The following is a 13,664-nucleotide window of genomic DNA, read 5'->3' as shown; positions in this document are numbered from 1 at the left end:
ATTAGGGAAATTCCCCTTTGTTATTTTCTAAGAAGTTATTACTTATCGATGTTAGAATATTAAAGGTTGGGTATTTCATCAGATATTGCTGAAACTAGCAAAAACCTCTATCTACCCGACATTTTAAAAGCTGGCAATGCAGTAAAGTTCTTCTGAAATCACCATCCACTGTAAAAAGAAATTTTGGAATAGAAAGCCATAATCTACTCAACACACAGCTAGGAGGGGGTTGGGGGATTATGTCTTTTGTCTGTTTGCTTTTTGTGTAGTTATTGTGTCCATTTATATTGCTAGGAAAGAATACTAATATGGTGATATGGGAAACCATACTGCTTCAGGTAAGAAAGCCTTCGAGATAAATTATTGATCTTAGGGTATGGAAATCAGCTTTCCATCTAACTAGAAATAACTGAACTCCAGTGGGAAATAAGCTTTTCTTTCTCCTTAAAATGGCAAGAATGTTAGAAATAATCAATTAAAAATTGTATTCTTTAAATACCAAAAAATGAAAAATAGTTTTAGTTTTTGTTTTAAGAGTTTAAGGCAGTTGTAAAGATTTCACTTGTTAATATTGTCCTATGCCTTTTTTAATTGTCAGACTTTGGTATTTTCTTTTCTCTTCTTGTAAATTGCATTTACTATTCATGTCCAGAAGCACAAATTGATATTGATTTTAATTCTGAGCTCTTAAATGTACCTTCATTCCCTCCTCTTTTGCTTGTTACTCTCTTTATCCTGGTACAATCCTTCAATTTCTATCTATATTGTAAAAAAAAAGGGCACAATTTCATCTTTTTGAATGGCAGACTATTAGTTTCATTGAGTATATATGCCATACCTTCTTTATGCAGACATCAGCTGATGGGAACTCATATTGGTTTCATGTATTGGCTCTTGTGCATAATGCTATGAACATAGCAATGAACTTTTGAAATTAATATTTTCATATCCTCAGATGAATACTGAGAAGTGGTATTCCTGGATCACAAGCTATTTAGGTCTTTCTTCAAGGAATTTCATGCTGTTTCTCATAGCAAATGCACTAGTTTACATTTGCACTAACAAGGTACCTTTTATTTCTCCCTTTTTTCTTTTTCTTTCTTTTTTTTTTTTTTTGGGTTTGAGTCACACCCGGAGTGTGACTCAATCTGTACTTATAGATTACTCTTGACAGTGCTCAGGGGGTCATATAGTACCAGAGATCAAATGCGGTGGATTGTAGTAACTAAGAGGCTCAGTGGTTATACTATACTATCTCTTTGACCCCGGGGTACCTTTTTCTTACATTCTCACCAACATTTGTTGTTTCCAATCTCTTAAATTGAGCATTTTCACCAGTGTGAGAAGATAACTCATCATGCTTTTGATTTTTTCATGTGTCTATGGGTAATTTGTATGCCTTCTTTGGAAAAGCATTTAAGTCTTTAGTTCATTTTGTAATTAAGTTGCTTGATTTTTTTTTTTTGCTGTTGTGTGAGTGCTTTATATATTTTGGATATCAACCCCCATATCAGATGTTTGGTGTGGAAATATCTTCTCCCAACTGCCAGTTTATTTTTTGTAGTAGTTTCTTTCAGTCAGTAGAAGTATTTTAATTTCATGCACTTCCATTTCTTTAATTCCAGCTTATGTTTCCATTGCTAATAGAATTGCATCTCTAAATACATTTCTGATGTATGTAGTCCTGGAGTCTATTATCGATGCTTTCACCTAAGTATTTTATGCTTTCAGGTCTAATATATAAGCCTTTGATCTATTTTGAGCTAATTTTTAATATGGTGTTGAATAGCAATCTAGCATATATTTGTGTGCCACAATTCAACACCTGCATTTATGACTTTACCTCTTTCATCATAGATTATGTGTCCACTTGTATAGGTTTATTTGGAGGCTTCTATTCTGTTTAATCAATCTTTGTGCCTATTTTCACTTTAAACATGTTATTTTAATTATTATTGCCTTATGGTATAACATGAAGACAGAAAGTATGGTTTTTTCAGTTTTCTTCTTTCTCTCAAATTGCTTTGACTATTAGGCATCTCTCTTGGGATTTTTGTGACCTTGGGTCATTGGTGAAGTGACTCTTAGAACTGATGGTGGGTTTGAAATTGAAACATTGCCTAAAGCACCATTACCAACAGCTTTATAAATCATGAAAACTGAATTTTAAAAAATAACTAAAATACTACCTTGTGAACCTGTATATATTGCGGTCAGTAGTAGAGTGTTTGTTTTGTATGATGAAGTCCTGAATTTGATCTCTGAAATCCCTCCAGAAAAAAAATGGGGTGTTTATGGTAACTGGATTGAACTTAGAGTCTCACACATATAAATAATATGTTCAGCTAACTGAGCTGAACAAAATCCCCAGAAATATCAATGCACTTTAGGACACCCACAAGTGATTCTTATCCAGTATGATATTTGAAATCAACTGTTTTATTAGTTTGTAATTCTAAGATATTCATGTTTCTTGTGTCTCTCCCTCTCTCTGTCAAAATGCTAACTTTATTGTCCCCAATTTTATTGGGGATTGAGGCACACGCATCTCTGCTCATGGCTCACTCCTGCCTCTATACTCAGGGATCACTCCTGTTGCCTGAAAAACTAGTTACTGTGCCAAGATCAAATCAGGGACAGTAGCATGAAAGGAAGTGCCATGGTCCTGTTCTATCTTTCTAGCCTCCCTGCTATTATTTTAAAATAATTTTTCGAGGCAGGAAGTTCTTCCTCCAGAGAAAAGATTTGAGAATACTTTTTCCCCCCTAGACAGACATGTATTCTCATCTTAAATACATATCATTCTTTTCCTCGTGTTGTCTGCATTTTCCCTTCTTACCTTAAACTTTGAAGACTTCAATTTCTTCTTCTCAAAGAATACACTGACTGAACCTATTAAGAAAACGCATATCAATTTTTTCTTTGTCTTTGACAAGTATTCTTCCCTAGTTTAAAGCAGAGGAAAAATAGAAGAAAATAATAGATTTTAGAATTTGTGATGGCTTGTACTCCAAAAAGAACCAAAAATACATTTTTATTCATTGTTTAAGAAAGAAGGACATAGGTTGACATGACTTATTATACCCCCCCAGCTCAGAACAATCAGTGAGCCTTGAATACTTGGTCATTAGAATTGGAGTTAGAAGGATGTGCCTGTGTATATAATTATTCTTCATGACATTTAATTACTCCAAAATAATGTTCTTTTTTAATAATAAAACTAACATTGGCAACTCAAGCTTACCAAATCTATTAAAACCTTAAAAAATATCAACTTGGACTTAAATCATCATTATCATCATCATCCCATTGATCATCGATTTTCTCTAGCAGTCTCAGTAACATCTCCATTCATCCTAGTCCTGAGATTTTAGAAGCCTCTCTTTACTCGTCCTTCCCAATGGTGCCACATTAAAGGCTCTTTCAGGGTTAGGGGAATGAGACCCATCATTGTTATTGGTTTTGGCATATAAATACGCCATGGAGAGTTTGCCAGGATCTCCCATGCTGGCAGGAAACTCTCGGTAGCTTGCCAGGTTCTCCAAGAGGGAGAACTAGGCTATAAGATGTTCCGAGAGCTTGGTTTTATAGTCTCTGGATGTTGGCCATTGATGGGATTACACAGCACTGGGGGAAGTTTCTGGGTGTGACCACTTAGCTATTGGAAAATGGGGGATCTGTGCTGAAGAGGCCCAGTCCTGATCCAAACAGGCTTGGAGATCTCAGCCTCGGGTCCCACACACCTGGGTTCCTCTGCCAGTTCCTTCATGCGTGAGGCTCATCTGAACGTGTGGAGAGGGGCCTTGAGCATGGCTGTGGCTTGGTTCCGGAGGTTTTCAGTTGTGGAGGCTCTGCACTCGGCAGGGAGGGAAACTGAACCCACCCCCTCCGAGGGGCCCTGATGAAGACAGCCAGGTGGAAGGGGCAAGAGACTCTGCCTTGGACTTAAATAACAGGTCAAATTTGTTTCTATTTTGACTTTTTTTAATTTAAGAGGAAAATGCACTAGCATGAAGTACGTCCATGTCTTGTATATTTAATTCTTAGTGGGAATTCATATAGCAGAATATGATATATAATGTAGTTAGAGAAAGACTTTCAAAGTAATCAAATTTCCATAAAAAGGGGAAAATGCCATTTGATGTATATTTATACTTGTTTTAGGTATAGCAATTTTTAAAAAAAGACCAGTAAACCAAGTGGCACATTCAAGTAAGGTGTTCTTTTCCTTCCCACACAGTTACTCAAAGAATCTTTACAGACGATCAATGATGTAGCTTGGACCATTCAACTGAGTCGTGATTTCAGCAAGCAGATGGAAAGTTATAGCAATAGTTCCATTGAGAAGGTTAGTTAAGGTCCCTTAACTTCTAGATGATGATCTATATGGTGGTTCAAGTTCCTACTTGTATGCCCTGAAGCCAGAAGGAGAGAGATGTTAATAGAAAAATACTTTCTTCTCTTAGTTTCACATTTGACCAAAAATTATTCATTATACCTATCTTCAAGGAAATAGAGAATCATAATGCATTGGGATAGATGAGTGCTTGGTTAGTATTATGGGGTTTCTGTTCTAGAGAAGGAAGAAAAATGACTACTAGAGTTAAGCAGAAATCCCTGGAGTAATATTGGTTCAATGTAAGCATATGTCTGGATTTCCATTGAGCCAGGTCTTTTAAGGTTGGCCACAAGAAACAATCTACTGCAGTCTCATGTAAACATAGAGCTAATGAATGCTCACTAGTTAATCTTGCATTCCTCTCTCATTTTTCTCCATAACAGCAGTGATTTCTGTAGTACAGAACTTTTCCTCATTCTTTTCTGTCTTTCCTCCAATATGAAATTGAACAGACTCTACAGCTTTAACTGTAATTAGTATTTCTCCTGAGTTTCACAGTTTTTCACATTAATTTTGTTAATTTAATTTTCAAATAATTCCATTATCATTAACTAAAAGTAAGTGTGTGGGGTACCAGAGAGAGTGTGTGGGCGACAAAGCACTTGCCATGCTTATGGCCACTTCAGTCTCTCTTTATCACCACATATGGTCCCCTGAGCACTTCCAGAAATCACTCCTGAGCTCAGAGCCAGGAATAGGCCCTGGGAATCACTGAGTGTGCCCCCTCCCCAGAGAAAGAAGTGTGTGGGTTCTACTTTTTCCAGATTTTCATTCTGATCAAGGCTACTTTCCTGGCGGTGCTTGCTCTATGGGTTGTAGCATGCATTCTGTCAGTTTTACCAAGATCTGTACAATTCCTCTTGGAGATACTCAATTGATTCCATCTGTTTCTTTTAGCCTCTCTTTTTCTTCTTGGCCATAGATTTCTTATTAATAATGACCATTCATAGAATGATTATACTCATTTGCAAGATATTAAAAAAAAGTACATCAACAATACCCAAGGATGGGGCTGGAGTGATAGCACAGCGGATAGGGTGTTTGCCTTGCACTCAGTCAACCCGGGTTCAAATTCCAGCATCCCATATGATCCCCTGAGCACCACTAGGAGTAATTCTTGAGTGCATGAGCCAGGAGTGAACCCTGTGCATTGCTGGGTATGACCCAAAAAGCAAAATAATAATAATAATAACAATAATAATAATAACACCCAAGGATAGTACGAACAAGGATCAGGAAGACTGATCCATTGGCAGAAGCTTGCCACCAAGGAAGAAGGATAGTGTAGTTAGGATAGAGAAGGGACCACTATGATGATGATAGCTGGAAATGATCACTCTGAACAAACACTGAGTGTGAAAGGAGGTAAAGTGATGTGCATGGTACCCTTTCAGTCATAGTATTTAAAACCACAGTGCCTAAGAGGAAAATATAAGAGAGAAAGGAAGAGAGAGAGTGGGACTTGAGCTATAGTACAGCAGGGAAGGCATTTGCCTTGCATACAGCCGGCCCAGGTTCGATCCCCAGCATCCCACCCCAAACACCGCCAGGAGTTAATTCCTGAGTGCAGAGCCTGTAACCCTTGTGCATCACTGGGTGTGACCAAAGAGAGAGAGAGAGAAAGAGAGAGAGAGAAAGGTAAAGTGCCTGTCATAGAGGCAGGCTTAGGGGTGTAGGGAGAAGGGGTGGGAGGGAAACTGAAGACATTGGAGGTGGAAAATGTGCACTAGTAAAAGGATGGACATTAGAAAATTGTATGACTGAAACTCAATCATGAACAATATTGTAACTATATATCTTATGGCAGACTGGAGCGAGAGCACAGCGGGTAGGGCATTTGCCTTGCACACAGCCAACCTGGGTTCGATTCCTCCACCCCTCTAGGAGAGCCTGACAAACTACTGAGAGTATCCCACCCACATGGCAGAGCCTGGCAAGCTACCTGTGGTGTATTCAATATGCCAAAAACAGTAACAAGTCTCACAATGGAGATGTAACTGGTGCCCTCTCGAGCAAATGATTAGCAACGGGATGACAGTGAATCAGTGATACAGTGATATCTTATGGTAATTCAATAAAAAATAAATTTTAAAAATAATGACCTTTCAATAGCTACAACCCCTTGAACTCTTCGAAGTTCTTGGAGTGGACCTTCAACTTGCCACTATCCTCTCATGTATTTGACAGGATGGGCATTCTAAATATAGAGAGCTCCTCTGGTAGTACATAGATATTAATCATTTTTATCTTTAAAAGCAGGTGAAACCTTCTTCACCTAAGTTTTGTAGCCCTTTGCGAGTATCCCCTCATGTGAGTTTCTCCCTTTCATCTCACCTCCATGAGAATAGAAATATCTCTTAGGGACATAGGGGAGGGCTATGGGCACTTTAGTGGTGGTGGTGCAGTAAATTTTTCTATCAGTATCATACACTTTTACACTACTACAACTATATTAACTAATATCTGTCATATGTAGATGACAGAACATAGACATACTCATACACAATGCACGCACAATTTTGTATTTAGTCATATGCTGTGTTGTAAAATACAAACTTCTCCCAGGCTTCCCCATCCCCAAATCGGAGCTCTAATCCTACCTGGCTCCCAGTGGAGGAAAATAAAAAGTCATTTCTGTCCTCCTGACTCTTCTCTAGATACCCTGACACACAAAAGTGACAGGGATAGGACAAACATGATGGATCCAGCAAGCTCACCACTTCCAGGAACACTGAAGCCACAGAATCACCTCCCACACTTTCTTACTGACTTTCTTTGTCTGTTGGGAACTCATTTACCCAATTCCACTGAATTCCTTCCCAAGACACAATGATATGTAGGAAGTTCCTTTGTCACTTTTTCATTCATCCTTAGCACAGTTCTGACAGTGCTTCGAAACAATTAACTCTGTTCCCCAAAAGGGAGATACAAATAGTAGAGACTACAAATCATTATTTTCAAAATGATTCTAGGTTAAATATTTTCCAGGTTAAATCTCTTAAATTATAAACTAAGCCAATATATTTTAAAAGATAGAGTATCTGATCACATCCTCTTCAAAAGGATCCTATTTTTAGAGACTGGAGAAGTATTACAGAGGGTAGGATACTTGCTTTGTACTCAGCTGACCTAAATTCAATCCTCAGAACCCCATATGATCCCCCAGTTAACAGAGAGCCATGAGTAAGCCCTGAGCATTGTGAGGTATGGCCCCAAAAAGCAAAACAAAAAAATAAACAAGGTTATTTTTGATAAGCATGCATTCTTTCTCAGCTTTTATGAAGCTCTTATTGCTAACTTTTAAGTAGAAATGATATTAAGACTCAATGACACCAAGAATTAAAATTCTGAGCACAGAGACAAATAAGAAAATTTTAATTTTTTTTAATGATCTTCATTTTATTCTCTATACTGTGAATGCATTCAATATTTCAATAGAGAACTCACTACTATTGTTTGGAATTTTTTCCCAACAATCAGGCCTGCTGATTTAATAATTTAGGCATCATTTAATAATTTCTTTTCATTGCTGAGAATGAAGATTCTATGAGCTCGCGGCCGCGCAGTTTTGGATTTCTGATATTTTAGTTCAGTTCACAGTCTAGATGCATGTCTGTAAGAAGCCACTCTGGGTGCCAAAATGGGTTAGAAGACCTCTTGGTTCATAGTCTTTACGAGCAGAGGGTCTGTTTCGAGAGCAGCAGCTCTGGATCTTATCTGGGCCAAGGGCGTGTCGGAACCGCCCCCATCCCATGATCGCCTATGAGCCACAGCATTGCAAAGTTCCTACCTCTGGGTGGAAGTCTTAGGGGGTGGCTTTCGCCACGTGGATGAAGCCGTCGCTGCCATAGAAAAATTTAAATTTTAATAGGGAATGAAAGGTAGTTTTCATTGTGGTTTAGGTAACCTTGTTATAATAGTGTTAACATTTATGGTCTTGTATAAAATTGCTGCCCCTTCACCACCACCTAAGATACCAAGACCTTTGTCACACTGTCCTAGCACCATTTCTAGTCTGCCCCTGGGAGTTGAAAGGTATTTAAATGGGGAGTAAGGAATGGACAAAAGAAGAGCATAGAAATAGGACAAAGCTTTGGAAAATGAAAACACTTCTCAGCAGAGATGGTATCTAAGGTGTATGATTATTAAACAGTCATTAAGTTACCTCAGTTTCTTTCCTTTAAGTGACTTAATTTTTTTCACTTTTCATCAGGGTTGTGCTTTCCATTTCCAACATTCTATTGAATTTCTTTCTTTCTTTTCTTCCCACAGAGATTCCTTTGGAAGTCCTTGGGAACTACCTTAGCATGCTGTGAAGATAAAGACTTTGTAAGCTCACAGATTAAGGAATTTCTGATTGCTCCCAGCCAACTGGGGGATCAACGACAGGTAGGTTCATTTCTTTCAATTTCCTCTTCAGATGATGATAATTAACTCCATCTAGAAAACTTCTGCCAGGTCTTATGATAATATCTTACTTATCCAGAAGTATCCATAAATGCATTCAGAGTAATCCAACAAGTTTTTGGGAAACCATGGCTTCCCTGTCCGTATATCAATGCCCCATTTCTTAACCAAGTGTTGAAAATATTTAAAAATAAATTTCAATTATTCTCAATTGCTAAAACTATCTTTAACAAATTTTGATCTTTTAACTTAAGAGTGGGCTGGAACAATAGCACAGCAGTTAGGGCGTTTGCCTTGCACACAGCCGAACAGGGTTTGATTCCTCCATCCCTCTCAGAGAGCCCAGCAAGCTACCGAGAGTATCCCACCCACAGGGCAGAGCCTGGCAAGCTCCCTGTGGCATATTCAATATGCCAAAAGCAGTAACAAGTCTCACGATGGAGACGTTACTGGTGCCCACTCGAGCAAATTGATGAACAATGGGAAGACAGTGCTGCAGTGATAACTTAAGAGCATAATCATAACTATTGATATCATCAAGTACACAAACTAAATGTACCATATATACCATCGGTTTGCAATATAGACAAAACTCAAATGTAACCTGAAAAGTTTTTGCAAACACTTTTACCTATTCCTTATCCTAGTATAAATGAATGTGGAGGAAGAATAAGATTTGCATTTTGTTTTTAAATCCGCAGGCTAGTAAACACTATGTGATATAAGATAAATATTGCAATATAAAATGATTGCAGTGCTGTTATGTAGTCACCTCAGAAATTTGGAAATGTTTAGAGTTCTTTCCACATAATAAATAGTCCAAAACCACTAGACTTAATGAACTTTTGAAATTGCTTTTATATTGTCCTTATTTCTTCTTGTTTTTCCTAGCCATATATTCAAATATTAATTATTTCTCATAGCCATTTTCTAACACCAGTTTTCCCATCCTGGCCTGGTTGCCCCTTAGTTCTTCTGCAGACTAGGAGGCAAAAGTAAGTTTAAGGCATGCAGTATGGCTATCCACGCAAAGTCAGAGAACTGTGCTCAAATTTTCAAATACAGATTTTGTGACATCCATTTGTTTCTCAAATTTTTTTTTTAAACTTCAAGCTCTTGACAATGTGTCACACACTTGAGTGACTTTGTAAATGAGCTGATTGGGTGAGAAGTTCACATATAACTTTTGATTCTACTGAGTCTATTGATTTTTCATTCCCCAAGCATGACTCTCTCACCTCTGTGATGCCAAGGTCTGATTCTGATCTCAACAACTAACAGAATTCAAATCTTGGCGCCACACATACTGTCTCTAGACCTCAGGTTCTTCGGAAGGAAATAAAGTATGGGATAGTGCCCTTCTCAAGGCTCTTTATTCTTAGAGGGCAGTTTCCAGGGAGGAGAAAATTTGAGGTTGGAATCCAGAGGAGCTGGAGACAAAGTTAAGGGGAAGCAGTTGCACATCTGCTCGGATTAAAGCATTCAATTAAGGGTGGGAGTGAGGAGGGGCTGGAGTCATCTACTTCCTTGATCTCCCTCTGTTTTCTAGCAATCTCCAGCAGAGTAGGTGAGAAGTAAATGGGAGAATCAAATTTTATCCCAGACTTATATGACAGGATAATGGGACAAAGGTCGCAGAGTAGATGTGTCGACAAAGGAGGCAAGTAATGAGTGAGATGGGCTGAGAGAAGAGGAAAAAAAGAGTGTGGTAGTAAAAGAGCAAAACAGGAAAGCAAGATCCACAGGGGGTTTATATCTTGGTTCATGACCAAGGAAAACATGGAAATAGGGCCACAGCCCCCGAGGGAAATAATCCAATCCCTAAATTCTCATGGTGGTCCTAGCATGGTGCTACAAACAAACAAAAGCCAACTGGATTTCTGGAAGATTGCCCAAAAGACTGGAATGAAAGAAGAAAGGAACTTCTTTCTTGGTAAGAATGAGCATTTCTGGAATGTTAAACAGGAGCTACTGCTCTCAAAGTTTAAACTACGTATTTAATAAAGTGTCAGCAAGAGAATGGTCTTTCAAAATATCCATCATTTCAAACACACACACACACACATACACACAAGCACACACGCACACATACACATCTAAAAAAGTAGGAACACTCCATTGGTTGCCCACCAATCTAAGATTTCAAAAATCAAAAGTCTGGAGCATGTCTATCTCCACCTCTCCTCATCTTGTTCACTACTTTGGTAGTTCCCTGAAAACATAAGTACTTTTTCATTTACTTTCCCTTTGTTTGGATCACTTCTCTTCAGCCCAACAACTTGCCTTTTGCTTATTTCAAGACTATGTTCTATGCCACCCTGACAAAGAGGCCACTCCTGGCCATTCTATTTAAAAAGACAAACCCCTCCAACCTATAACAAAGTTCTCTCTTTAATTTTTTTTATTTTCACCACAGCACTAGTCAATTCAATTATATATTGATAGTAATAAAACTGTGCTTAATTACTGTCACTTCCCCTGTGTAGGATAGCATTGGTTTGTCCTTTCTCCCTTGCTACAGAGAGCTTAGGTTTTTCAGGTGATACCCATCACAGTGCTCCTGAAGCACCTCCATTCCTCTGTGTTTATTGGAATGTAGCTCTACACATTTTAGGATAACATTGGTATGTCCTGTTCCCCTTGCCAAAGGGAGCTCAGGTTTATCACAGTGCTCCTGAGGCACTTCCATTCCACTGTATTCATTTGTAAACTCCTCTCTATGCTTTCTTCCCCAATCGGTCTGTCACCTTTTCCCCTAATCAGACTCTGTCAACTTGAAAGGTCATATTCCTCAGAAATCTATGATTTTATATGTATGAGTGAAATATTGCCTTTCTCCTCTCCTTATGTCTTTTGAATAGTTTACTTTAAAGCAATGTTCTTTTTGTATGGACAAAGGAAGACAGTTAATATTATGCTTCTGTAACTTGGGAGTAAACTGTCTCCAAACAATCCACACTCCAGGGCATCTGCTTTCTCGACTAAAGCCTCAGTTGTCTTTAGTTCCTAGCACCCCAAAAGCAGGGTTCCAATGAGGGACTGAATGGACCTAGGGCAAGCTGTGAGCTACCCTGGCATTGAAATGGGCCAGGGCAAACCACCACAATACTCAACTATAAGTTCAGAGCACGGTCATGGACAAATGCTGTCATGATCCAAAAGTAACAACAAGAGTAGGACCCTGCTAGGGTTAAGAAAGACTAATCTGGCCTGAGCACTGTAGTCTGAGATCGAGATGATCCCAGGAGAGCAATTCTATAAGCTTAATGTATCTCTTACTGTGTCCATACAAAATGAGTTTATATTTTTATTGGACAAGAAGAGGAGAAACACACTCATGGGATTCCACTCTTGGGAGGTCATACTGTTGAATGAGAATCTGTCCTAGAAGAAGTTTCCCCTGAGGTAAAGACTTTACCTCTGTTGATTGTATGACCATACCTACGTACCTCTTCTGGCCAGATTTCCCATTTTCCATACCTCTTCCAGCAAGATTTCCCATTTTTCAGTAGCTAGGCAGTCACACTCAGGGACTGCCCCCAGTGCCATGTAATCCCACCAACGGCCAACATCCAGAGACTTAAAACCAAGCTCCCGGAACATCTTATAGCCTAGTTCTCCCTCTCTAGAATGTGGCAAGCTACCGAGAGTTTCCTGCCCACATAGGAGAGCCTCACAAACTCCCCATGATGTATTCATATGCCCAAACCATAATAATGCTGGATCTCATTCCTCTGACCCTGAAAGAGCCTCCAATGCGGCATCGTTGGGAAGGATGAGTAAAGAGAGGCTTCTAAAATCTCAGAGCTAGGATTAATGGAGACATTACTGAGACTGCTCGAGAAATTCGACAATCAATGGGATGATGATGATGATGATGATGATGATGATAATGATGATGATGATGATGACCTACGTGTAATTCTGACCCCTACCCCTCATGACTTAGGATTTAACTAGGCTGGTGGGGGGGGAGGGAAAAACAGAGGGAGAATCAGAGGAGAATGGAGATGGGAATGGTATAAACTGCAACTGACTCCAACCAGCCTGGCCTTCGTTTCCCTCCTTGGTCCTCCCTTCACCATCAACCTCCCCGGGGTGGGGGATGTGGCCCAAGACTACTGAATGCAGGTGGTGGAGAGAGACAGCTGCCACCCAAATCTCCTGTTTGTTGTTTATTATTAGTAAAATACACACCCTTGGTTGTACATGCCACAAGGATGAGGATCCTGATATGGTGTTTTGCTCACTATTGTATAACTTGCACCTAGAAGAGGGTCTGCCACATAATAGACATGCAATCAATACTTGTTAAAATAAATGAATGGTTAAACTGAAGATGTCATATCTTTTCTGATTTTAGGGAATAACATCTGTTTTAGGATTTTGTGCTGAGAGCCACTTGGATACTGTCTTAAAGGTTCTTAAAACATTCCAAGACCATGAAAAGTTTTTTATGAATCGATGTAAGGTAAAGAGAATAATCTTGTAACTCAGAAGTGCTGAAAATTTGCCAAATAGGACTTCAACCAACATTTAGAATGAGCCAGAGTTTGCTGCTGGAAAGAGAACATTAATAAAATGAAGAGTTGTGTCATTCCTGATATATCTGGGGGGTTGGAATGTGCACAGTGAGAACTAAAGCAAGGGATAGGACATAAGTAGATGTCCGTAAAACTGTAAAGATCAGTCTTCCAGTTCTTGGTGACTTCCACTAGATTTATCTATTTACTTATTTGAATTATGAAGTTAGAGGCATGAGAAAATCATCTGAAACTGTGTTACCAAGCTACTGAATTGTTTATTTAAAGTGAATTTTAAAGGTTCATAAGAGAAGAAAGCAAAAACCATTGAAGGG

The 13,664-nt window shown here is 38.8% G+C and overlaps 1 protein-coding gene across 1 annotated transcript in view; it reads left to right on the top strand.

Moving 5' to 3' along the window:
- MROH2B (maestro heat like repeat family member 2B) overlaps window positions 1–13,664 on the top strand; it is a 79,414-nt gene that overhangs the window by 29,599 nt on the left and 36,151 nt on the right. The window contains exons 17-20 of the mRNA XM_004605583.2: window positions 295–338; window positions 4,241–4,348; window positions 8,672–8,788; window positions 13,170–13,277. Coding sequence (XP_004605640.2) covers window positions 295–338; window positions 4,241–4,348; window positions 8,672–8,788; window positions 13,170–13,277 — 377 coding nt within the window. The remainder of the gene's footprint in view (window positions 1–294; window positions 339–4,240; window positions 4,349–8,671; window positions 8,789–13,169; window positions 13,278–13,664) is intronic.

Source organism: Sorex araneus, chromosome 1 (assembly GCF_027595985.1).
Source record: "Sorex araneus isolate mSorAra2 chromosome 1, mSorAra2.pri, whole genome shotgun sequence".
Lineage (NCBI taxonomy): Eukaryota > Metazoa > Chordata > Mammalia > Eulipotyphla > Soricidae > Sorex > Sorex araneus.
The sequence above is the reverse complement of the archived record's forward strand: the minus strand, read 5'-3'. Positions and strand labels throughout refer to the sequence as shown.